The following is a 26,558-nucleotide window of genomic DNA, read 5'->3' on the forward strand; positions in this document are numbered from 1 at the left end:
AGAAAAGGGATAAAATGCGTGAGCAGGTCACGACTTGAAACTTGGGGAGCAGAAATCAATGGGAAGACCCGAGCTGACTCGAAGATGCATGTATTGGGGAATATGCCAATACAACAAAAATTGTCCATTTCGGATACTTCAGATGAAAATCCGGACTCAGGCTGGGAGAATCCACTAAGGGACCTTGCTGGGGAAAACCCAAACAAAAACTCCTCTGAGGAAGCAACAGGATGAGGTATTACCGGTTACTGGGTAATAAACTCAAAGAGACATATGATCTGAACACCGGTATAAGGGTGAGAGATACAACATGCTCGGGAAGAATGAATATCTAAGACCGGTATAAGGGTGAGAGATATCAAACATCCGAAATCATCTGAGGAAGACCTAAAAAGGTATACTTCAGCTCAGGAGAATCTGACTCCGTAGGGAATAAAAGTCATAATAGGGAGCAGGGAGGAAGGAACACCAGGGATACCGGTTACTGGGCATATAATAGGTGACCAACCAAAGCGTGAATTGGGGAATATTCCCAAGACACTCATCATCCAAAAGAGGGCTAAAAGCAAAACTCGATTATAGGATGGACATTCGATTCCAAAAAAAGGGATACGAATCTTACTCGACTAGGGAAGAACAAAAGGCTTCGACCAAAGAGTGCATGAGATATATTATCTATTACCGTCAGAACGTAGATAAGTTTAGGGACAAAATTGGGGTCTTACACTGTCATTCTTATATTATGAGTCTGGTATGAAATTAAGTTATCCTAGAACTCACTTGCAACAAAATCATGGGATATAAGTTTAATTTTCAACATTAATAATGTTTAGATTTTGGCATGAGACTTTTTCTATTTTGTATTACTTTAACTCTTATATCTTGTGCTACATATTTTTAGTAAGGTTGGGAACATTTATTCTTAGGTTATGTGGTCTTTTATGAAGTTTTTTTATAGTTAATAGAGAAAATTACACTCATTTTTCAAATGAAACGAATTTTGCGGAGTGTTCTTCATCTAGAATGCACAATAATATATTACCACAGTTATCTGCACCGTGCATGCCCATTTTTTGTAATTACTGCAAGCAACATGGTCATATTATCTCTGAGTGTCCCACACGTCCTCCACGACCAACACAACGTTCAATACAGGCATTCCATACAACTACAAATCATGCGGTTGGTCCATCCACTAATGGGGCATCAAACAATACTGCTATACAACCTGAATTGATTCAACAAATGGTACTTTCCGCTCTTTCGGCATTGGGAATTCAGGGTAAGTCTTCTAATGTTTCTAGCACATGGTTTCTTGATTCGAGTGAATCCAATCACATGACAGGTTCTTCAGAGCATTTGCACAATTTACATTCTTATCATGGTAATCAAAAAATTCAAATAGCTGATGGTAATACTTTATCTATTACTGATATTGGTGACATAAACTCTGATTTTTGGGACGTGCTTGTATCACCTGGACTTGCGTCTAATTTATTATCTGTTGGTGAATTGGTAGATAAAAATTATGATGTTAACTTTTCTAGTGATGGTTGTCTTGTGCAGGAGAAGGTGTCGGGGAAGGTGATCACGAAGGGGCCTAAAGTGGGAAGATTGTTTCCACTCCAGTTTATTTCTAATCATATATCTCTTGCTTGTAATAATGTTTTGAACTCTTATGAGGATTGACATAGAAAATTAGGTCATCCAAACTCTGTTGTTTTGTCCCATTTATTTAAAAATGGTTTGTTGGGAAATAAAAATGTTTTTAATGCCTCTATTTCATGTTCTGTTTGCAAATTGGCTAAGAGTAAAACACTTCCTTTTCTGTCTGGTGCTTATCGTGCTTCCACTTGTTTTGAAATGATTCATAGTGATGTATGGGGTATGTCTCATGTAGTTTCTCATTCTCACTATAAATATTTTGTCACATTTATTGATGATTATAGTCGTTTTGTTTGGATATATTTCCTTCGGTCTAAATCTGAAGTGTTTTCTATGTTTAAGAAATTTTTGACATATGTTGAAACTCAATTTCAAGCAAGTGTTAAATTTTTTCGCTCTGACTCTAGTGGTGAGTACATGTCTCAAAAGTTTTAGGAATACCTTCAACAAAAAGACATCTTGTCACAACGATCTTGTCCCAATACCCCTCAACAAAATGGTATGGCAGAACGTAAGAACCGTCATTTGCTTGATGTAACTGAAGGAGAATTGCGATCCAAAACGCAACGGAAATTAAAATTTCTCCTTTAGAGATCCTTACGAATGGGCATGATCAGTGATAGAATAGTTACCTCTTGCGACGATTGAAACCTTTGATGCAGATCTCTTGTGACGATTGAAACCTTTGATGCAGATCTACGGAGCGATCACGAACGTTGAATGATGACAACGCCTCTACTCAGTCCACACGAATGGATTCCTTCAATCTCAGTGCTAGCTGCTATGAATGAAGGCTTTGAGTGAGTGAGTGAGTGAGTGAGTGAGAGAGAGAGAGAGAGAGAAAACGAAAATAATGCAACCGCAATGAATGCTTCTGCACAAGGGTTCTATTTATAGAACCACTTGTGTGGGCTTCAAGCTAAAAAGCCCACTTAAGTATATTTGACCCATATCTTATAATATGCCCAAAATCACTTAAACCCATGGTACCTTACCATATTTCGTATTCTACTTAAGTACACCGTACCTTATGATGTTCTACAACTCACTTAAGGGCACCGTACCTTACGGTGTTCCTTAGTTACTCTATCTCTCATCAATCCGTCCTTTGTGTGTGACCCTGTAGGTTTTCACGGCATTGGCAATTATATTAAATCATGCATTTAACATAATAAACAGTGAGCGGTATCTAGCAACACATCACTGCTACCCAAAACACGAAAATGTCATGTGATCTGACAAATCCTTCTGTGATAATACTTATGTGCATAATTACCCTTTTGCCCTTATATCTATATTGAACACAAGGCATAGACCGTGTCATCCTTGTCCAGTTCAATATTGGGCCCATAGACATTTATCCTGTTATGTAGAATGGGCAAATTCCATCTAGGTCACTCATGTCCCTCAGCATTCTTCGTGGAGTACCCATCAACTGTCTTTATGGTTATCTAGTTACGGACAATGTTTGATCAGCAATAAAGCACTCGACTCTACATCTAGGGTCCATAGTGGTTTCAGGTCGAAGGGTTGTGTACACCATTATCACCATGAGAATAACTTATGACACTTTGCATAACATTCTATATAGTATTCTCATAGCGGGTCAATCCGGTATAAATATTACTCTTAATATTCATACCTATGTTTAAGACTTGATAACTCCTTATCCATGATCCATGAGATGTGATCATCAGTCTATATACATAATAGTCTTAATGCTTTAATGTTATCCCACTTCACAATAAAGCTCGACTACTGATACTTTAAGAATATTGTCCTTATGTTTAATGTGATCTCATGATCAAGTCACATTTGATACATTAAACGTACTAGCTATTCTAGGGACTTTATTAAACAAACGTAATAAAGAAAAAGCCTTTTATTATTAATAAATAATTCGATACAAGTACTAAAAGTATTGGCCTCTAGGGCTTACACTAACAATCTCCCACTAGCACTAGAGCCAATCAGGCATACCCCTAATGCCCACAGATCTAGTATGGCCATCATGCTTCTGCTGCGCAAGAGGCTTTATCAGTGGGTCTGCAATATTGTCAAGTGTAGGTACTCTGCATATTTTCACATCTCCTTTATCTATTATCTCTCGAATGAGATGATAACGTCTAAGCATGTGTTTGGATCGTTGGTGAAATCTAGGCTCCTTAGCTTGTGCGATAGCACCATTGTTATCACAATAGAGACCAATGGGATCCACAATGCTAGGAGCTATGCCAAGTTCACTAATGAACTTTTTGATCCAAACAACTTCCTTTGCTGCACTTGAGGCAACAATATACTCGACCTCGGTTGTAGAATCAGCAACTGTATCTTGCTTTGAACCTTTCCAGCTCACAGAGCCACCATTTAAGCAAAAAACACATAACCATTGGAATCATGCATATTAAAGCGTATCAACACTTTGTCTATGTATGTACTCTGACTTAGGCCAAGCAGTTTTGTGATCTATCTCTATAGATTCTGATTCCTAATATATAGGCTGCTTCACCTAGGTCCTTCATAGAAAAACATTTCCCCAACCAAGACTTTACTTGTTGTAGGGTAGGGACATCTTTTCCAATGAGTAATATGTCATCCACATATAATACCAGGAAAACGATCATGCTCCCACTAACCTTCTTGTAGACACAAGGCTCATCTTCGTTCTTGATCCATGAGTAATACATCACCTTGATTAGTTATGAGATATCCATATCTCTCAGGTAGGTGACGTATCCTGCCTGACCTACGCTGGTCTTGTTCTACTTGAGCAGGTTGCTCTTACACAACTGCTTGTGTTTCCTGCTCTAATTCCTCCATAGGTGTATCAATACTTTGTGATTCTTGAATTTCTTCAAGCTCTACTTTCCTCTCACTGATTCCTTTGGAAATAAAATCCTTTTCTAGGAAAACTCCAGTTCGAGCGACAAACACTTTGCCCTCAAAAGGATTGTAGAAGTAATACCCTCTTATTTCTTTAGGATACCTCACAAATAAGCATTTGTCAGATTTGGGCTCAAGCTTAGTTGAAATTTGTCGTTTCACATAAACTTCGCAACCCCAAATCTTCATGTAAGACATATGTGGTTTCTTACAACTCCATATCTCATATGGTGTCTTCTCAACCTTTTTGGATGGAACACGGTTAAGTGTGTAAGCTGTTGTCAATAGTGCATGTCCCCAAAAAGGAGTTTGGAAGATCGGCGTGACTCATCATTGATCGGACCATGTCTAACAGGGTTCGATTTCTTCTCTCAGATACACCATTCCATTGGGGTGTTCCAGGAGGAGTAAGCTGGGATAGGATCCCACACTCTTTCAGATGGTCATCAAACTCTAGGCTTAAGTACTCACTACCTCGATCTGATCGAAGAGTTTTAATATTCTTACCTAGTTGGTTTTAACTCGTTAGGTTTCACCCTTTTAGTATTAATGTTATAAATAGGCATTTCGAGATCAAGGACATATAGTCCATTGCTCATTTGTGCAGTAGCATAGAATATATCATTCAAATAAATTGAGCAACAATTGTTCTTTATTATAAATGAAAAACCAAACTTGTCCAAACAAGAAATGGAGATAATATTCCTGCTAATTGCAGGTACATAATAACAGTTCTCTAACTGAATTATTAAACCACTAGGTAAATTCAATACATAAGTTCTTACGGCTAAAGCAACAACCTTTTCTCCATTGCCAACTCGTAGGTCAACTTCACCTTTTGCCAAATCTCTACTCCTTTTCAGCCCCTGCACATTTGTACAAATGTGAGAACCGCATCCAGTATCTAATACCCATGATGCAGAAGTAGATAAATTTATTTTAATAACAAAAAATACCTGAAGTTGAAGTCTCTACTCCATTCTTCGTATCTTCCAGGTACTTTGGGCAGTTTCTCTTCCAGTGTCCAGTCTTACCGCAATGGAAGCAGGTGCCTGCCTTTGCTATGCGTCCACTAGGCTTCAAAGCAGCAACAGTGGGTCTGGGTTTGGAAACTTCCTTGCCTTTCCCTTTATCACCCTGCTTAGTGGACCTTTTGTTCTGTCTCTTTCCATTCCCGATCATCAGAATGGACTTCCCTTTTGACTTCAGATTTTGCTCAGCAGTTCTTAACATGGCCAGCAGTTCAGGAAGAGATTTGTCCATATCATTCATATTGAAATTTAGGACAACTTGACTGAATCCATCTGGCAATAATTGCAATATCACATCAGTCGCAAGTTCCTTTCCGAGGGGAAAACCCAACCTTTCAAGGTTTTCCACGTACCCAATCATCTTGAGCACATGGGGACTTACAGGGGCTCCCTCAGCTAACTTGCCTTGAAAAAGGGCTTTTGAAACTTCAAACCTTTCACGCCTTGCTTGCTCTTGATAGAGCATCTTCAGGTGTTCGATCATATCGAACGCTGTCATGTTCTCATGTTGCTTTTGCAATTCTGAGTTCATGGTAGCTAGCATGAGACAAGCAGTTTCATTGGCATCATCGACATGCTTATTATAAGCATCTCTTTCTGCCTTAGGTGCAGAACTAGGAGGTTCCTCTTCAGGAACAGGTTTCTCCAAGACATACAACTTTCTATCATGTTTGAGGACAATCCTTAAGTTTCGGCGCCAATCCAGAAAATTTGTCCCAGACAATTTTTCCTTGTCAAGGATTGATTGCAAAATGTTGTTAGAGGTGTTGGTTGTCATGGTAATCTACATGAAATTAATGAAAATATAAGTATCATTAACATATTTAATTAGGCATTTAATTAAATATGCTCCCACTATTTTACTCAAAACAAATGACCCTCATCATTTGATTCGGAAAATCCAGTTGGAAGATTTTCTAGTGGGTCGAGATCCATATTTCACTTTGTTCTAAGTCCGCGTAGGCGGATTACACAAAACTAGGTTATTTAGGTAGGAACTCCTTCCAATTGTATCTAATACAACTCTCGAAAATTTCAGTTGGGTGAATAACTCCTTATTCCAATCCATCATATGGATCATTTCCAACTCTTGCTTCTAAACATATATAATATTATTATAATTTGTTTAGTTAAGTTTGACCCATCGTTTTAGCAGTTGGATATTACAATTATCCCATCGCACCTTACTAATATAGAACATGCACCTCGCGTAGGCGAAACCTACATTATCTGATACTAGTCTTGATGAGTGCTAAAACTTGGAAAGCAAATATATATAATATTATTATAATTTGTTTAGTTAAGTTTGACCCATTGTCTTAGCAGTTGGATATTACAATTATCCCATCGCACCTTACTAATATAGAACATACACCTCGCGTAGGCGAAACCTACATTATCTGATACTAGTCTTGATGAGTGCTAAAACTTGGAAAGCATAAACTTAATATTTAATTTGAGGGAATTATAATTATTCTGATCTCACCGGCTAATTTATCATATAAATCATCTCTCACATGCATCAACACATATTCACATGCATCAACATACATACACATGCATCAACATACATAATGAAACAGTTATGGCCCCTAGCGCAATTGTTCTCCCAAGCCAATGAGAGAACCTAAGCTAACCTAATAACGATCTAAGCTTCTCCGAGCAAGATCTTCAAGGTTGTCCTCCTTTGATCTTCAAGGTTGTCCTCCTTTGATATTGAAATCTTCTCTTTCTTCATAAGATTGTCTTCTTCTCTTTCTTCATAACATTACATTACAGAAGAAACTCGTTTTACATACGAGGGATTGAGATGAGAAAAGAAGTTACATTAAGAGATTAAAAGGAGAGGCACGACACACAGGTCGTATTTAAAAACCCAAAACAAAATAAAGGAAAACTAAGGCCATAACCGATCACCACAAGACAATAATAATAAACACATTATTATTATTAATTTTAATTCCTTTAATTAATTAAAACCAAATTAAATTTCGGCGACCGATCACACTACGCAGAGTTAGTCGGGGGTCCGCTGCCCGAAATTTTTAATGAACAATTTATTTGAAATTGACGTCGTTTTGCATCAACACAACTCTTGCGCAGTCACAAAACGGTAAACCCCGAGAATTCTGGCTCTGTGAATGTGACGACCGTCACAAGCATGTTACGACCGCCACGTCCAGCTTGTTACGACCGTCAGAGGCCCATGACGAACGTCACGCGACCAAAATAACAGAAACGCCTAGAATTCTGGATCTATGAATGTGACGACCGTCACAAAGCATGTGACGACCATCACGTCCAGCTTGTTATGATCGTCACAAGCCCATGACGATCGTCACGCGGCCAAAATCAGCGCTTTTGAAACAGTCAACAGACTGATCCAAAAAGCCCTTAATTCACAACTCTTTGACTGCACAACCCTTGCGCCGTCACTAACCCTAATGCACCAATTTCAGACCGTCAAACACACCTCGATTGTTGATTCAATATGATTTATCAACAGGTCATTGCTTCACCATACTATTGTCGGATTCCGAAGCAAATGACCATTGATCGCTCAAAGGAAAACAACCATTTAGTATTTGAATGAACGAAACAGAAACAATATATCATATATACCGTACTTTGCATTAGGATTACTTATATCATATATAAGTTGATCGGTCTCAATTGCATAACCTATGGACGATCGATGTATCACTGCTTCACCATACTAATGTCGGTTCCGAAGCATAGTCAACATCAATCATCCAACTCGTACACTCATGATGCCAAATTTAATTACCCGTTTAATTAATTGATTCATTTTATCTTTTAATCATATTAATACAGAAAATAAACAGCTATCCGATTCATGGTTTCGTAAGTGGCTCTGATACCACTGAAGGAGAATTGTGATCCAAAATGCAGCGGAAATTAAAATTTCTCCTTTAGAGATCCTTACGAATGGGCATGATCAGTGATAGAATAGTTACCTCTTGCGATTTGATGCAGATCTCTTGTGACGATTGAAACCTTTGATGCAGATCTACAGAGTGATCACGAACATTGAATGATGACAATGTCTCTACTCAGTCCACACGAACGGATTCCTTCAATCTCAGTGCTAGCTGCTATGAATGAAGGCTTTGAGAGAGAGAGAGAGAGAGAGAGAGAGAGAGAGAGAGAGAGAAAACGAAAATAATGCAACCGCAATGAATGCTTCTGCACAAGGGTTCTATTTATAGAACCACTTGTGTGGGCTTCAAGCTAAAAAGCCCACTTGAGTATATTTGGCCCATATCTTATAATATGCCCAAAATCACTTAAGCCCATGGTACCTTACCATATTTCGTATTCTACTTAAGTACACCGTACCTTATGATGTTCTACAACTCACTTAAGGGCACCGTACCTTACGGTGTTCCTTAGTTACTCTATCTCTCATCAATCTGTCCTTTGTGTGTGACCCTGTAGGCTTTTGCAGCATTGGCAATTATATTAAATCATGCATTTAACATAATAAACAGTGAGCGGTATCTAGCAACACATCACTGCTACCCAAGACACGAAAATGTCATGTGATCTGACAAATCCTTTTGTGATAATACTTATCTGCATAATTACCCTTTTGCCCTTATGTCTATATTGAACACAAGGCATAGACAGTGTCAGCCTTGTCCAGTTCAATATTGGGCCCATAGACATTTATCCTATTATGCAGAATGGGCAAATTCCATCTAGGTCACTCATGTCCCTCAGCATTCTTCGTGGAGTACCCATCAACTGTCTTTATGGTTATCCAGTTACGGACAATGTTTGATCAGCAATAAAGCACTCGACTCTACATCTAGGGTCTATAGTGGTTTCAGGTCGAAGGGTGGTGTACACCATTATCACCATAAGAATAACTTATGACACTTTGCATAACATTCTATATAGTATTCTCATAGCGGGTCAATCCGGTATAAATATTACTCTTAATATTCATACCTATGTTTAAGACTTGATAACTCCTTATCCATGATCCATGAGATGTGATCATCAGTCTATATACATAATAGTCTTAATGCTTTAATGTTATCCCACTTCACAATAAATCTCGACTACGGATACTTTAAGAATATTGTCCTTATGTTTAATGTGATCTCATGATCAAGTCACACTTGATACATTAAACCGACTAGCTATTCTAGGGACTTTATTAAACAAACGTAATAAAGAAAAAACCTTTTACTATTAATAAATAATTCGATACAAGTACCAAAAGTATTGGCCTCTAGGGCTTACACCAACAGTAACACGCACATTGCTTCTCCAAGCTTCTGTACCATCCCGATTTTGGGTAGAGGCTCTTTTCACAACTGTCTTCTTGATCAATCGTCTTCCTTCTACAGTTATTGAACTTGATTCTCCTTTCTTTCGTCTTTTTAAAATTCATCCGGATTATAGTGCTTTACATACTTTTGGGTGTGTGTGTTTAGTTCGCTTGCCTCCTTTTGAAAGGCATAAGCTTGGAGCACAATCTGTTCAATGTGCATTTATGGGATATAGTCACTCTCATAAGGGATTTGTGTGTTATGATGTCACTAACCATCGTTTTCGCATTTCTAGAAATGTGACATTTTTTGATAATCAGTTTATGTTTCCCCGTGTTTCTCCTGCCATTAATGATATTGTTACTCTTCCTAAGTTTTCTATTATGCCTCAATCTATTGAACGTTATAAACCAGGTCATGTATATGTTAGACAACACAGGCATCAGGGTCCCACACCCCTTCCCAACGCTGAACCGCCACCTGATCCTATACCGGTTGAACCACGGCGTTCTGGTCGAATATCTCGTGCACCAGATAGATATTCACCAGACAGGTATGATTCCTCACATACTTCTCTGACTGCCACACTCTCTAGCATATCTATTCCTACTTGTTACTCACAGGCTGTTAAGGATGTGCGATGGATAAAAGCAATGAATGAAGAGCTTCAAGCTCTTCAAGAGAATTTCACATGGGATATTGTCTCTTGCCCTCCTGATGTAAAACCTATAGGTTGCAAATGGGTGTATTATGTGAAATTGAATTCGGATGGGTCCCTCAATCGTTACAAGGCTCGTTTGGTTGCGTTAGGAAACAAGCGGGAATATGAAATTGATTATGATGAGACATTTGCACCGGTTGCCAAAATGACAACTGTCCGCACGATCATCTATATAGCTGCTTCTAATGGGTGGACTCTTCATCAAATGGATGTGAAGAATGCTTTTCTTCATGGTGACCTGACAGAAGATATTTATATGACTCCACCTCAAGGCTTATTCTCTTCATCTAAAGGCGTGTGTAAGCTCAAACGCTCCTTATATGGTTTGAAACAGGCACCTAGAGCGTGGTACGAAAAATTCCGCTCCACTCTACTTGGATTCTCCTTTACTCAGAGTCAGTATGATTCATCTTTATTTATTCATAGCACATCTGCGGGTATTGTTCTGCTTCTTTTGTATGTTAATGATATGGTTATTACTGGTTCAGATCATGCTTCAATTCAGCAACTTAAGCAACAATTACAAGCATCATTTCACATGAAAGATCTGGGTAATCTACATTATTTTCTTGGTCTTGAGGTTCATTCTACATCCAAGGGCATCTTTCTTCATCAACACAGGTATGCTAAAGATTTGATTTCTATGGCCGATCTCGAATCGGCTAATCCGGTAGATACTCCTCTTGAGGTTAATCTTAAATATCATCGTGATGTGGTGATCTTTTGCCTGATCCCTTATTGTATCGACAACTTGTGGGTAACCTCAACTACTTGACTATTACTCGCCCCGACATATCTTTTGATGTTCAACAAGTAAGTCAATTCATGCATTCTCCTCGCCATCTTCATTTGGCTGCGGTTCGTCGTATAATTCGCTACTTAAAGGGAACCTCTCACCGCGGATTATTCTTTTCCGTTGGAATTTCTCTTCAGTTGAGTGCTTATAATGATGCTGATTGGGCAGGGTGTCCTGATACTCGTCGATCTGTTACTGGTTGGTGCATGTTTCTTGGTTCTTCATTGATCTCTTGGAAAAGTAAGAAGCAAGCAAGAGTTTCTAAATCTTCTACTGAATCAGAGTATCGTGCCATGTCTGCTGCTTGTTCAGAAATACTTTGGCTTCGTGGTCTTTTGGCTGAACTTGGATTTCCCTAAACAGAGCCAACTTCACTTTATGCTGACAATACAAGTGCCATTCAAATTGTTGCAAATCCCGTTTTTCATGAACACACCAAACATATCGAAGTTGATTGTCATTCAATACGTGACGCCTACGATGATCGAATAATATCACTTCCTCACGTCAGTACTCAGTTGCAGGTTGCAGATATTCTTACCAAGACTGTTCCACGCCCACGACATCAGTTTCTTGTTAGCAAATTGATACTCCTTGACCAGCCGCATCAATTTGAGGGGGGATGTTAATCAGGAAATAATCAAACACATTTATTGTAAATAATTTACATTCATAGGATAGAAAATTAGTCATTAAGAGTTGTAATTAGTTATGATTAGTCATTATGAGTTGTAATTACCGACACTATTATATATAGTATCAAATGCAATGAGAAAGGCATCGAGTCAGAATTTGTAACATTTAACACCTCTAGACACATAACTTATATGTTAGAATGGTATAATAAAACATCTCAAATAAAAAAGATTAAGCACATTGCTTCCATGTAAAAATATGTTGAGTACATCAAACACAATCAAAATAAAAAAGGATAATTTAATTTGATTTTGGATTCACAATATAATCAATCAAACCATCTAAATAAATGTAAGAAGATTCACCCTCTAACAAAGTTTTTCTACTTTTTTCACCCTCTAACAAAGTTTTTCTACTTTTTTCACTCATCTCCTTCACATTCTCTCTTACCTCTCCATCTTTATCCAACACACTCCTTATTCCTCTGTCAATTTTATCCACAGTTACAAAATAGTTAGGTCCACTATTAACCTCCACCCTATAATCCAACGCAATCTCCACACCTCTATCCAATCAACCATCACCCATAGCACATTATGTTGGACAGACCGCCTTCAATCACGCAAGCAAGTTATAGTAGACAAGAAGCACCGACAAATCGAATTCTTGACGTTAGGAGGTGTTCAAACATGCCAAATAAGGTCTCACTTCCACGGTTGCTAATGTCCGATTTATTGATTAGCTCATTATAATCATGTACTACTAGAAAATGGATTTGAAGCAGAAAATCATGTAATACTAGAAAATGGATTAGAATCCAAAAATGGAATAATATAAAAAAGATCCACACAAGTACCATCCTACAATGTAATGTAATTATTAATGGCGGAACATCATGAATGATGATTTAACTAGAATTTTCGTGAATTATAGATGCTTTCTTAAAGCATTTCTTTCAAAACAAAATGTCTACTCTTATTATCACATGCATGTATTTCCATGAACCTTTCATATAACGTATCTAATCAGTTTACTCATTTCCTTATCTTCCATCACCTTTTCAACTCCTTCTTCAACATCCTTACGCCCATTCAGTCTTAAACCAACTCTTCATGCCTCAACAATATACGCACAGTTCAGAAACTGATCTCCGGCCAAAGGGTAGCACAACATCTTTTTTCAAAATTCTAAAAATTCTCTTTTGATTCCTTTATAAATAAATACTACTACAGTACCTGGCTCCCACCATCTATCCTTTTCTCCCATGACATGAAGACAAAAACATTTCAATCTCATTTCACAATCATTTCACAAAGTTGTCATCCCATCCAGCAAAGCCATGACATCACTCCAAGATTCCTCTTACTTATGACAAAGACATACATCAAACACCATCTAACAATCCAAAACATACCTCTTTTTGGGAATTACAACTCAAATGTAAACACTTCTAAAAACCAGTGGTGTCTCATGCACTCTATAATTTTTATATATTTATCTATTAGTGTCTATTGTGTATCAAGAAGTGAAAATTCAAGATGAAGAAAGCACAAGTGGTGATCATCCCTCATCCTGGTTTGAGCCACCTAGTTTCAACTCTTGAGTTCGCTAAGCTTCTAATCAACCGTCATAACCGTCTTCGAATAACCGTCTTAGTTACAAAATTCCCAAACAACACTGAACCCAATGTCAACGCTGCATCCCTCCCCATCTCGGATTCACTTTACCTCATCAATCTTCCAGAAACTTCTCTTCCTCCAAACATGGATCGACGTTCCGCCGTTAACGCTCTCCTCGAAGCTCAAAAACCAAACGTCAAACAATCTGTCTCTAACCTCACTGCCGAAGAAGACCAACATGGACCCCTAGCCGCTTTTGTTGTTGATATGTTCGGCACTACCATGGTTGATATTGCCAAAGAATTTTCCGTCCCTGCGCTCGTCTTCTTCACTTCCAGCGTTGCTTTCCTTGGTTTGATGTTTCATCTTCACACTCTCTTTGAAAGAGACAACGGTGATTTGACTCGGTTTCTGCAGCAGAACGAGTTGGCCATCCCCAGTTTCAACAACTTTGTTCCTTCAAACTCTTTGCCCAGTTTTGTGCTTCATAAGGAATGGGAATCGTTTTTCATAAACTATGCAAGTGGCCTCAAGAAACCAAATGGCATTATAATAAATTCATTTGAAGAGCTTGAATCACATGCGGTTCACTCCTTTTTCTCTCATCCTGATCTAGCAAATTTACCAACTATATATCCGGTGGGACCTTTATTAAACCATGAACTCAAAACAGATAAAATCGTTGGATCCGATGATATCATCAAGTGGCTTGATGATCAACCTTCTTCCTCAGTAGTTTTTCTCTGCTTCGGGAGCATGGGTTCTTTCGATGAGGAGCAGGTTAAGGAGATAGCACATGCTATTGAAAATAGTGGTATTCGCTTCGTGTGGTCTCTGCGTAAACTATCACCGAAAGGCTTTATGCACGCGCCATCTAATTATCCACTTTCAGAGTTGGTATTGCTTTTACCCGAAGGATTTTTAGACCGGACTGCTGAAATAGGAAAGATTGTTGGTTGGACTCCACAGGCTCAAATACTTGCCCATCAAGCTATAGGAGGATTTGTTTCGCACTGTGGTTGGAATTCCATACTGGAGAGCATATATTTTGGTGTGCCTATTGCCGTGTGGCCTCTTTATGCGGAACAACAGACAAATGCTTTTGAATTGGTGTGTGAGCTGAAGATGGGTGTGGAGATCGCATTGGACTATCGGGTGGAGTTTTATGGTGAACGTAACTATCTTTTAACTGCAGACAAGATTGAAAGAGGACTAAAAAATGTGTTGAATAAGAATGGAGAGGTAAGGAAAAAAGTGAAAGAAATGAGTGAAAAGAGTAAGAAAACTTTATTAGAAGGAGGATCTTCCTACACTTATTTAGGCAATTTGATTGATTATATTATGAATCAGGTATGACATTAAATTGTCCTAGAACTCACTTACAACAAAGTCAGGGGATTTAAGTTTAATTTTCAACATTAATAATGCTTTGTTTTTGGCATGAGAATTTTTCTGTTTTGTATTATTTTAGTCTTATATGTTGTCACCAAAATCTGTTAGTTCTTTATAAATGACATTTAGAAGTCCCATAATAATGGTAAAAAGTTACTACATGATGAAGCTTGGATGAGAAACTGAGACTATCATAAGACCAAGATATAATTGTTACAATCTTACCATCCCAATTTCCTGTTGTGCAATGTAACAAAACACATATTTAAAATCAAGTGATTCTTGTACCAGAATCTAAACATCAACTACGCGTTATTTTCCAAACATAATCAGGAAATTAACTCATAGATGTCGCCGATCGAGCAAGAACATGAGCTACTTGAATAGCTTATCATAAATCAAATTTTACACAAGTTTGTAGAAAGGAAGGAAATAAACACCCACAATCAACAAATTCGGTTACTGTCATTCTTACTATCGCTATGGAAATAATCAACAAATTTTTTTAATCAAGTTCAAAACCATGTGCAGTGTGCAAGCCCAAACTCTGTTGCACAGTCCGCCCCGAGCTAAGTTCTAGTAGACAAACAGCCCCGAAAAATACACCATAACAAATTCTTGAACTTAGGAGGTGTTTGGAGACACCAAATAAGGTCCCATCTTCTGCCAATTTTGATGTTTAGCTCTTAATCACACAACCGAAGGAAACAAGCGTATACGATTGAATTTCATTAATCATGGCTGAAGTAAATAAGTCAATAATGAGAAGAATATTCTGAGATTTGTCCCCTAAGTTTATAATGTTGGAAACACAAAGCTGGTCCAAATGAGCCTTCTCTAGGGGAGGTTTTGAAATTAACAAGCCATTATGCAATTATGCAGTCTAATCCCACAGTGAGATATTTGTGCCTGAGTCTATATACATCTGTTAGCACTCCAAATACTTCTCAACACATAAAACAAATGTTAGAATGACATGATAAAACATTTCAAATGAAAAAGTATTAAGAACATTGCTTCCATGCAAAAATATGTTGAGTACATCAATCAAACACAGTCAAAATCAAAAAGCATAATTCAATTTGATACTTGATTCATAATATAATCAATCAAATGACCTAAGTAATTGTAAGAAGATCCTCCCTCTAACAAAGCCTTTCTACTCTTGTCACTCATCTCTTTCACTTTCTTTCTGAACTCTCCATCCCTATCCAACACACTCCTTATTCCTCTCTCAATTTTATCAGCAGTTACAAAATAGTTAGGTCCGCTATTATCCTCCACCCTATAATCCAACACAATCTCCACACCTATTTTCAACTCGCATGTCAATTCAAAAGCATTACTTTGTTGGTCAGCATGGAGCGGCCACGTGGCTATGGGCACACCAAAGTATATACTCTCCAGTGTCGAGTTCCAACCACAATGCGAAACGAATCCTCCTATGGCTCGGTGAGCTAGTATTTGAGCTTGTGGAGCCCATCCAATTACCATTCCAATCTCTCTCGTCCTATCTAAAAAGCCTTCGGGTAAAACCGAATCCAAGTCTGAAAGAGGGTAATCAGAGGGCGAAGCCATGGTGCCCTTCGATGGAGGTTTACGGAGAGACCATACAAAGCTGGCCCCACTATTCTCAATAGAAAGTGCGATCTCTTTAACCTGATCCTCATCGAAAGAACCTCTACTCCCGAAGCAGAGGAAAACTACTGAGGACAGAGGTTGATCATCGAGCCATTTGATGACATCAACAGAATCAGTTTTACCCTCGGTTTTGTGTTCATGGTTTAATATGGGTCCAACCGGATATATTGGTAAACAGCATAAACCAGAATGAGATAAAAACGATTGAACTGCATAGCATTCTAGCTCTTCAAATGAATTTACTATAATTCCATCAGCATTCTTGAGGCCATTTGCATAGCTCATAAAAAACGACTCCAGGTCCTTACGTAGCACAATACTAGGCAACAATTTTGAAGGAACCGAGTTAGCGAAACTCGGGATATCCAACTCAGGGAGATGCAGCAACTGATCTGAATCTACGTTGTCTCGTTCACGGAGAGTATGAAGATGAAGCACCAAACCAAGGAAAGCAACACCAGAAGTGTAGAAGACGAGTGTAGGGACGGAGAATTCTTTAGCAACATCAATCATGGTGGTGCAGAACATGTCAACAACGAAAGCGGCGAGGACTCCGTTTTCTCCTCGTTCAGTAGTGAGGTTAGCCACAGCTTGTTTGACATTTGGTTTTTGAGCTTCAAGGAGAGAAGTCATGGAGGAAGTTATATTGGAGGTTGATGGAAGAGAACATTCTGGAAGGTTGATGATGTTGAGTGAATCGGAGATGGGAAGGGACTTAGTGTAGACATCGGTTTCTGAGGCGTGTGGCAGTTTTATAACGAGGATTGTTATTCGGAGACGGTTATCACGGTTGATTAGAAGCTTCGCGAACTCAAGGGTTGATACTAAATGGCCAACATCGGGAGAAGGGATGAAAACCACCTCTGCTTTCTTCATCTTGAAGCAACAGGTTATACACTTATTGATTGTGAATGACTTTGTTTTGAATTGTTTATTTATACATTCATGTGTTATTTTATAGTAGTATATAAGAACATATCATGGCTTGGATAACTGGTATGAGATAATGAAAGTGAGGTGAGATAGTATATAGTGACCATGAAAAATTATGTGGTGAAGAAGGATTTGTAAAAGTGAATGGTTGTTATCTATATCTTGTTGGAGTTATATTCAATAATTCACAATTTGTGGTTTAGAATAATATCCTCTATAGTTCAATCTTATGGTTCTAGCTTCTTATAATATGTTTGAGACCATAACAAGTTCTTGACCTTAGGAGGTGTTTGATTTGGTTTTACTTTTTACTTTCTAAATACTCTTTTGAAAATCATGTACTACTAGAAAATGGATTAGAAGCCAAAAACGGAATAATATAAGAAAGATCGACTCAAGTATCATACAATGTAATGTAATTATTAATGGTGGAACATCATGAATGATGATTTAACTAGAATTTTCATGAATTATTAGATGCTTTCTTTAGCATTTCTTTCAAAAGAAAATGTCCACTCTTATCATCATATGCATGAATTTCCATGAACCTTTCATATAATGTATCTAATCGATTACTCATTTCCTTATCTTCCATCAACTTTTCAACCCGTTCTTCAACATCCTTTAGACCAAGCCCATTCAATCTTAAACCAACTCTCCATACCTCAACAATATATGCACAATTCAGAAACTGGTCTCCGGCCAAAGGGTAGCACAGCAACTTTTTTCGAAATTGTAAAGCCTCCAAAGTAGAATTCCAACCACAATGTGTGATAAAACAGCCAACTGAATCATGTTCTAAAATCTTTGATTGTGGTGCCCAAGAAACAATCATGCCTTTCCCTTGCTTGAAAACTCTCTCCAAAAACCCAATTGGTAACCATTGATGCAAAGTGGACCTCAAGACCCAAATGAAAGGCCTCGTTGTAGCCTCAAGAGCTAGTGCTAGTTTTTTCAAATTGGATTCTCCTATTGGATTCACCCAACTTCCAAATGACACATAAACAACTGAATTAGCCTTTTGATTTGTTAGCCACTTCAAACAAGTTAAATCTTCTTCCCAGAAACTTAGTGTTTTAGTTGATTCTTGAGGCCTACAAATAGAGCCTATAAATAATACATTTTGCTGCTTAACTCTGGTTTCAGAAGGAAAGGAATTCACCAAGATCCATTTAAGGTCTTTTGATCTTTCCAAAGTTCTCATCCAAAACTTAAATCTTGCTTTTCTTGCATCAATTGTTCCAATAAGCCATGGTAAATCATTGGTTGAGACTAAGGGCAATGTAGGTAAAAAGGTAATTTTTCCTTCATGTTGTGGAACTCCTGCAAATATATACATAATAATGTTATCATTAACTTATAATTATGACGGTTGAAAAAAATACACACAAACTAAATCAAATTGAATTGCACTAAACCGGACTATTAAACCGCACCAAAAAGGGCCGACTAATTCAAAATGATTCATTTCACCGTCCACTAGCACGGTCTATTTAAAGACAGAATTGAGTTCTGTATGGACTGACTCAACACAGAGATTGTTAGCACTTAATTCTAACTAAAGACCTTGAGAAGAAAACACTCAAGTCTCAAGCTTTCAGCAACAGACCAATCTCCGGAGGCTATGGAAGAAGGATGTGATGTTAGAGAAGAAAACAAACCTGTATCGGATATGAGTCCAGTCCTAAGCATCTGAGGTATGGCTTCAATCAAAAGATAAGATGCAAGCATTGCTGGCCAAAACCCAACAGTAGTGATCCCAAACTTCCCAGCCACTTGTATGGCCCAAGATGCCAACAAATCAACAACCATCAAACACACTTCACCAAGCCTTTGATTATTTTGAAGAAACTCTTCCAAATGGTTTGGCATTATGTTCTCCATGGATGACTCAATGGCAAAGAAATCAGGTGTTGTTGTTTCCTCTTCAATCCCATCTTCCAAACCAACAACACACTTAACAATCTTATCATCATCAACATTAATCTTCTTATGAACATGTTGAGGGAGGATCATCAAGGTTTCAAATCCTTGAGCTATAAAAGATGAGGCTAGATTTTGCATGGGATTAACATGTCCCTGTGCAGGATAGGGAACCAAAAGGATGATTGGTTTCTTCTTCATATTCATTAATTAATATGGTATACTTCTAATTCCCTCTGAGGGACACTATATATACTAATACTCAATGTTTTAAATATCAATCACGGTCGCATTGCGGTCGCATTGCAGTCGCATAAAGATTTTAGGAGTTTTGATCAATACATGTATAAATATTGTGATACTGATTACAAACCACAATTTCTATTTTATTATAAAAATGATGAATAGTATCGACTCATTTCGATATCGTTATCGTCATAGTTGTTTTCTAGGTAAGTTACCTTATTTAAAACCTTAGTTATAGTTCTATACAACATGTTTATATGCATGTGCCCCTAAAGAGTATATTCAATTGGAGGATGACCTGTGATATTTAGTTCACACATAGCATTTGAGCTGTTTGTGCCTCACTCATAGTGGGAGTTTGCCGGAATTATACTCAATTGGTTGTACACAAAAAGCAAAAGCTTTCTTTCTGAAAAAGCAACAGTATGAATGAATGCACGTGTTAATCATGCAACGACTCACTTCTTCATAGGGCATGTTCGGTTGGTTCTAGAAATAGGAATGCAATTAATTAGCAATAATGTACTTCCTTTTCCACTAGCTTCAAAATAAAAGCTCAAGTGGAAACTTTTTTTTTCTCGTGTCTAAAATATAAGTGCTTTTTATTTATTTTATTCATTTTTAAAATAATTGACAGATGATTTTTCCGTTTCTTTGGACTTTTCATAACATTCAATGATATTTAGAGTGTTAATTAGAGGTTTATTGTCAAATTAAAGATGTTTATTTTTCAATTAGTATGTGTTAGAAGTGTAATCCTAATTCAACTTACACTTTATTTAAGTGTCATTTAAGAGTTTAATTTGAGACTCATTTCGGTTTAACAATTCAATTTTTGAGTATGTATAAATAATGAATTTCTATTCATTTAGAGTGTGTGAATCAATTGTAGCAAAATTTCAAATTTTAATAGTATAAGTTAGTAACATATTTACATTCTCTCTCTTCCATCTTTATCATCTTCATCTTCTTCCTTCTTGTGCACTAACAATTGGTATTTAGAGCTCCGATTCATATTCAAATTGAGAAACACCAGTGTACGTGAGACATGTATGATTGATTATGCTCATTTAATTCATAGTGAATTGAATATCTGAATCGAAACAGAATCACATTTTTTTATTATGAAGGATTGGGAAACACGAGTGTTAATGAGATTTGAGTGAATTTGCACAAGATCGAAGATCAACGGTGGAAACGGTAGCTTGAACACAAAGCTTCCAGTCTTTGACAAAAAGAATTGGGATCGATGGATGATTCAGATGTGTGTGTTATTTGGCGCTCAAGATGTTCTAGATCTCGTCAATGACGGTTATGCAACAGTTGCAGTTGAATCACAAAGAAACACGCATAGAGAGATGAAGAAGAAGGATCAGAAGACTCTGTTCTATATCCATCAGTGTGTGGATCTAAATGTGTTTGAGAAAATCACTGATTCAACGACGACGAAGGCTTCATGGGACACACTGGTCGATGTTATGGTGGTGATGCATCAATGAAGAAGGTGAAACTTTAGTCTCTACGTAAGCAGTATGACAATCTCAACATGAAGAACAATGAGAAAGTACCTGACTACATCTCCAGAGTGATTCTGATCACAAATGAGATGAATTCTTGTGGAAAGACTCTCTATGAATAATTAATTATTGAAAAGGTATTGAGATCACTTACTCCTAAGTTTGATTACATTATTGTAGCAATTGAACACTCTAAGGACCTTAGCAACATGAGAACTGAAGAGTTACAAAGCAGTCTAGAGGCACAAGAGTTGCGTCTGACTGAGTGAAACTCTGAAAGAGAGGTAGAGCAGACTCTGAAATTATCTTCTAGTAAGAAGAATTTGAAGCAGTCTTGGTCAAGGGCCAAGAAAAGACTTGATGGTGGTTATCTTAAGTCAAAAGTCTCCAACTCTGATGAGAAGAAACATCAAAAGGGAAATGAGAAGTTTGACAAGAAGAAGGTTCAATGCTACTATTGTAAGAAGTTTGGTCACTTTGTTGTTGACTGTTGGTCAAACAAGGAAAGAAAATCAATAGAAGCAAACATAATCATATGAAAGTCTAATGATGAACATATGTTGTTGATGGCTTTTGAGTTTGATGGTGGATATTTGGTAGATTGGTGATATATGGACATTGGTTTCTCAAATCACCTAACTAGGAACAAATAATGGATGATTAATTTTGAATCTAGAAAGAGGACAAAAATAAGATTTGTTGATGATAAGTATCTAAACGTTGAAGGAATAGAAAAACAGTTATTAGCGTCGGCCACTTTCGGACGCTAAAGGTGGAAAAACAGACACTAATATGTGGTTAGCGTCGGTTTAGCGTCGGTGTCGGGCCTTGAGTAAAAGGTGCGAAGCTACTGTGTAACGTCGGCTGAAGATACACCGAGGCTACGTAGCATCGGTGGAACGGAGGCTAACGCGGACACTAATGGGACCGACGCTATATTGTTTAAAAACCATGAAAAGTCAATATTATGTTTAGCGTTGCCCTGTCCGACTCTAAAGTCAACAAAAAAAGTCAACGTTTTTTGTATGCATCGATCGACTGGCATTGAGGTCAATTTATAAAACTCATGAAAAAAAGATAGCGTCCGTGTCACCGACCCTAAAGTCAACATAGAAAAGTCTATAATAATATTTAGCCTTGCATACACCGACTCTAAAGTCAACAAAAAAGGACAATAAAGATGTTTAGAGTCGGGTTGCAACATGACAACCTCACTCGAACAAATTTTTTCAATCCACTCCATCAACCGAACAATATCATATTTATGGTAAAACATTTGGAAACAATCTTAAACATTCGTGAAAGAAACTACAAAAATTCTACCCACATTAACTTTCAAAAAACATACACAAAAAGTAATCACATCCGAGATTAATTCGTTCTACTAAAAGTACAAGATCAATCTTCATCTAATGATTGATCATCCAAATCGTCATCATAATGATGAGAATGTGATACAAAAGTTGAACTGTCAAATTTCTTCATCATAAATTCCTTCCAAGCATTCATCTCCCTCTCCATCCTTTGTGCAGTCTCGGTAGCAGCTTTTGCAGCCTCGGTTGCAGCTCGCATTGCTTCGTTAGCCTCTTGTAATTGGGCCGTTGCAGCCTCGGCAATTTGTTCACATTTAACTAGCTTCGATTTCACTAGTTTAAACATCACAGTTCAATCATTTTAACATCACAGAAGTACATAACCTTCTATTTGCATACACTTGATATACATATTATCATGAACCATACCCCCACACCATTTCACAGAACTTCCAACTAACAAATTATCATAACTGCAACTTAACATTTTTAGTTTCGTTATTCTTATATTTATGCTTATATTTAAATCTCTACCTTTATCTAAAGGAGCACTTTTTCCTTTGTTCTTACAGCTGTCTTGAAACTCGAGTTGTTCTGAATCTTTAATTTTTTTGTATGTTCCTTTTTTATCGTTTAGATCCCTATATACAACCGCAATATGACTGTGACCCTTCTGAAATTCATTCAGTATATCATACAGAGGCATATTCTCTGAAACACTGCAGAATGAAGAGTAAATTGTGACCACCGGGTTACCATAAAAGCATATCCACAACAAATTCAATTTCAATCTCATGTAAGGGATTTACCGAGGAATTTTTCTGATCATCATTTTTCTTAGAGGAACTGAAGCCTTTGAATCAACCATAAAGAGATTTTTAACCTGAATATATAAGTAAAAACCATTAAATTATAATGAACTCGTGACATGATAGTGAATAGGAAGTGCTTTAGTAATTTATAACAAGACGGAAGAAACTTCACATCATGATTTTCATTTCAATATCAACTCATGTCCAACATTGTTACGAGAATAACGAGAAATTCCAAGGCGTTACAAGATTTACGATAGAAGGCTAATAACGGACATTATCGTTAATTGTACTAGTAATCCACCATCCACTAAGAAAATCTCAAAAGGAAGAAGAATTACCAGAACAAGTCCCATAATGTTTGTCCGCTCTCCTGCATAAACCGGGACTCGACTATGACCCATTGTCATTATTGAATTCAGGGTTTCCCTGCAGAAAGAAAAAATAAAACGGTTAAGAACAAGAGAAGAGAGAAACATAGTGGAGAAATGACAAAGAATGCACAAACCCACAAATTTAGAGTTGCATCCAAATCAAGGGAAAATGCCTTTGATATGGGAGTCATGGCATCTTTTGCGGTCTTTTCAGTCAATTCAAGCGCTCCGGCTATGATGGTTGTCTCATCGTGCGTTAAATCTCCTCCCTTCCCAGCCTACACAAGAAAACGAAATGAATTCCAGCCATGCTAAGTCAGAGCACGAAGCAAAGCACCTAGTTCCTCTCTAACTAGGTATTTTGAATTATATATACCTCATTCCCATGGAAATTCACAAAGGTCTTGAGCTCTGCCCTCTTTAAAAGAGCAGCTTTTCCTTTACCTAACATCCAATCAAGCACCTGAAAATATCACAACCTTCTTATAGCATAAAAACTTATCTTTTAAGTGCTTATGTATAAGTCATTTCTATAACAAAAGATAAAATAAACTCAAATTGTTTTCATATAAGCTATAAACTATTTTCATAAGCTATCATAGAGAGAAAGCTAGTACAAACAAGCTAAAAATAACTTATGGACATGCCTTAAGCTGTTTTTATAAGTTCTTCCAAACAGTCTCACAACTGTCTATGCTGAAGTTAATTAAATCTAAGTCTAAGTCAATCCAAGCGTGCAATCCAAGTGTGCGCACACACACACACCTTACCTTGCTGATGGGATAAGCGATGGGATAAAATACTACAAGAAGAACACGAACAAGCGGGGCAAGCGTTGCGCCAACCATCAATCCATATCGCGTACAAATTGCTTGCGGCAATATCTAAAAACGGAAATCAGTAAACAATGCATAAGCTTCACAAAACAAGAAATTTCAGCACAATCGATTTAGTTCCAGTTAATCACACAACTAAATAAATCAACACAAACATGAACCTCTCCAAAGATGAGGATTAGAGTAACCGAAATCAAAACAGCAGCATAAGGAGGCACATTTAACTAGCTAATCGCATTCTAACTCAAACCAAATTCAAACAGAATATAGCAACCCTAACTCTGCTTTCACCCTTTAACAACCTAATTGTTTTATCAAACCAGTCCCATACATGCTAACAATCAATCACATATCAGTTTAACATTTAAAGCACTAGTTCACCCTAACAGTCGGTTAAGCATCAAATTACCATCATATCAATTGATTCAAGCATCTCTGCATAGCCATAAAAAACCCAAACCAGCAAGTGTAAAAACTACCTACATACAACCTATCAACAATCTACTTTGCATACATAAATACATGGACAAGTTGCTGCACTCAAGAGCATGAAGAGGAAGAACCAATTTGCACCAAATTCAAACCTTTGGGAAAGTCATAACAGTTACACTTGCTTGCTATTTTAACATCCTCCATTGGAAATTCATAATTCTAAACATTCTTCATTTTGACGGTCATTTTAACAAGTAACAGTTGGCTTGCTAAACTAACATCACAATTATCCATCCTAACTTTACTAACTGTCAACATAACTCTAATTTCAACTAACAAGCTAACTTGTTAATAAAACTACAACTAACTACTAACTAGCTCGAATCTTAATCACTAACACCTAACTCTAGACCAAAATAGCATCACAGATTTATCCATAACTAACTAAACCAATATCACACCATCCATTCAAGCTATGATAGTCCAACTTCATTTCATTTCACTAACCTGCTAACTGAACTAACTCAACTTAACAATGCTCTCCTTCACTAATTGATATCATAACAGACAGTTCAAACAAAATTTAACTCTTTCCTAACTAACTAAGTGCAACTAACACTAACTTAGACTCTAACATCATAACTGAATTAAAAAAACAAGGTTAATAGAAGCTAAGAGAGTTATCCATCACAACTAACTTCAACTGAAAAAACTAACATAGTTAACATTGCCCTAACTTCTAACTGTGATTTCCCAAGCTACCCAAATCTATTACCGCTCTCACTCTATAAATCAACATCATCATCAATCATTTAAGGGATGGAATCATTTCCGGTCACTGCAGAATCATCATTCAATCATTTTTTTACACATAATCATTTTTCAATCATCACCAATCGCTCATCACAAATTCTCTCACTCTCATCAAATTCTCAACTCTCATTAAATTCTCAACTCTCTGTATCTCTCATACACATCACAAGAACAACAACCACAAAACAAGGATAGTCAGAACCTATAGGCTAAAGAGATTGGAGAAGAAAAATAAAGAATCAGAGAGAATAAGGAGCAATAGATTCAGAGTTACCTGAGTGGAGCTTGTTCTTTGTTCATCCTCATCTTCATCAATCCCTACAAGACCGGGGAACTTCTCATCCTCGTAGGTAGTATTTCTTCGTTCTTCTTCCATTTTTCCTTGATTCAAGTTGCAGTCATGTAGCCTCGAACCTGAGGAATCAAAGTCCTAACACTGTAGGCTTTGATTCCTTCATCACAATGTTTAATTTTTGAATTCGTGAATTAGGGTTCATAGGTATTTCGATTCGGTTTGAGAATTTGGTTAAAAATCAGAGGAAGAAGATTTTAGATTGTGGAAGATGAGTCAAGGCGAGCAATTTGATATGTTTATTTGGAGGTTTTGACCTTCGCCACTGCCAGAGGCAATTTCCGGCGCGGCGGAACCTTTGGCTTAGTGAAAAACATGGAGA

General features: G+C 37.3%; 4 protein-coding genes across 4 annotated transcripts; 1 reads left to right on the forward strand and 3 right to left on the reverse strand.

Moving 5' to 3' along the window:
• The first annotated feature begins 13,435 nt into the window (after positions 1 to 13,435).
• Positions 13,436 to 15,099, forward strand: LOC127117799 (anthocyanidin 3-O-glucosyltransferase 2). The gene has a single exon (XM_051047906.1). It carries the CDS (start codon positions 13,572 to 13,574, stop codon positions 15,006 to 15,008), a length of 1,437 nt encoding a protein of 478 aa, XP_050903863.1. The 5' UTR covers positions 13,436 to 13,571; the 3' UTR covers positions 15,009 to 15,099.
• Positions 15,100 to 16,107: 1,008 nt separating this feature from the next.
• Positions 16,108 to 17,696, reverse strand: LOC127117798 (anthocyanidin 3-O-glucosyltransferase 2). The gene has a single exon (XM_051047905.1). The coding sequence runs from the start codon at positions 17,559 to 17,561 to the stop codon at positions 16,122 to 16,124; it is 1,440 nt and encodes a 479-aa protein (XP_050903862.1). The 5' UTR covers positions 17,562 to 17,696; the 3' UTR covers positions 16,108 to 16,121.
• A 336-nt stretch (positions 17,697 to 18,032) lies between these two features.
• On the reverse strand, positions 18,033 to 19,897 carry LOC127117800 (UDP-glycosyltransferase 82A1). Its single transcript, XM_051047907.1, has 2 exons — positions 19,280 to 19,897; positions 18,033 to 18,941 (listed from the first exon to the last, which is right to left on the reverse strand). Exons 1-2 carry the CDS (start codon positions 19,746 to 19,748, stop codon positions 18,082 to 18,084), a joined length of 1,329 nt encoding a protein of 442 aa, XP_050903864.1. The 5' UTR covers positions 19,749 to 19,897; the 3' UTR covers positions 18,033 to 18,081.
• Positions 19,898 to 22,678: 2,781 nt separating this feature from the next.
• Positions 22,679 to 26,260, reverse strand: LOC127121712 (DUF21 domain-containing protein At1g47330). The gene is made up of 10 exons (XM_051052158.1): positions 26,159 to 26,260; positions 24,920 to 24,973; positions 24,801 to 24,863; positions 24,574 to 24,687; positions 24,180 to 24,266; positions 23,942 to 24,081; positions 23,771 to 23,858; positions 23,427 to 23,500; positions 23,152 to 23,336; positions 22,679 to 22,950 (listed from the first exon to the last, which is right to left on the reverse strand). The coding sequence occupies exons 1-10, from the start codon at positions 26,258 to 26,260 to the stop codon at positions 22,703 to 22,705; spliced, it is 1,155 nt and encodes a 384-aa protein (XP_050908115.1). The 3' UTR covers positions 22,679 to 22,702.
• Between the last annotated feature and the right edge of the window lie 298 nt (positions 26,261 to 26,558).

This window comes from Lathyrus oleraceus, chromosome 2, assembly GCF_024323335.1.
Source record: "Lathyrus oleraceus cultivar Zhongwan6 chromosome 2, CAAS_Psat_ZW6_1.0, whole genome shotgun sequence".
Classification (NCBI taxonomy): Eukaryota; Viridiplantae; Streptophyta; class Magnoliopsida; order Fabales; family Fabaceae; genus Lathyrus; species Lathyrus oleraceus.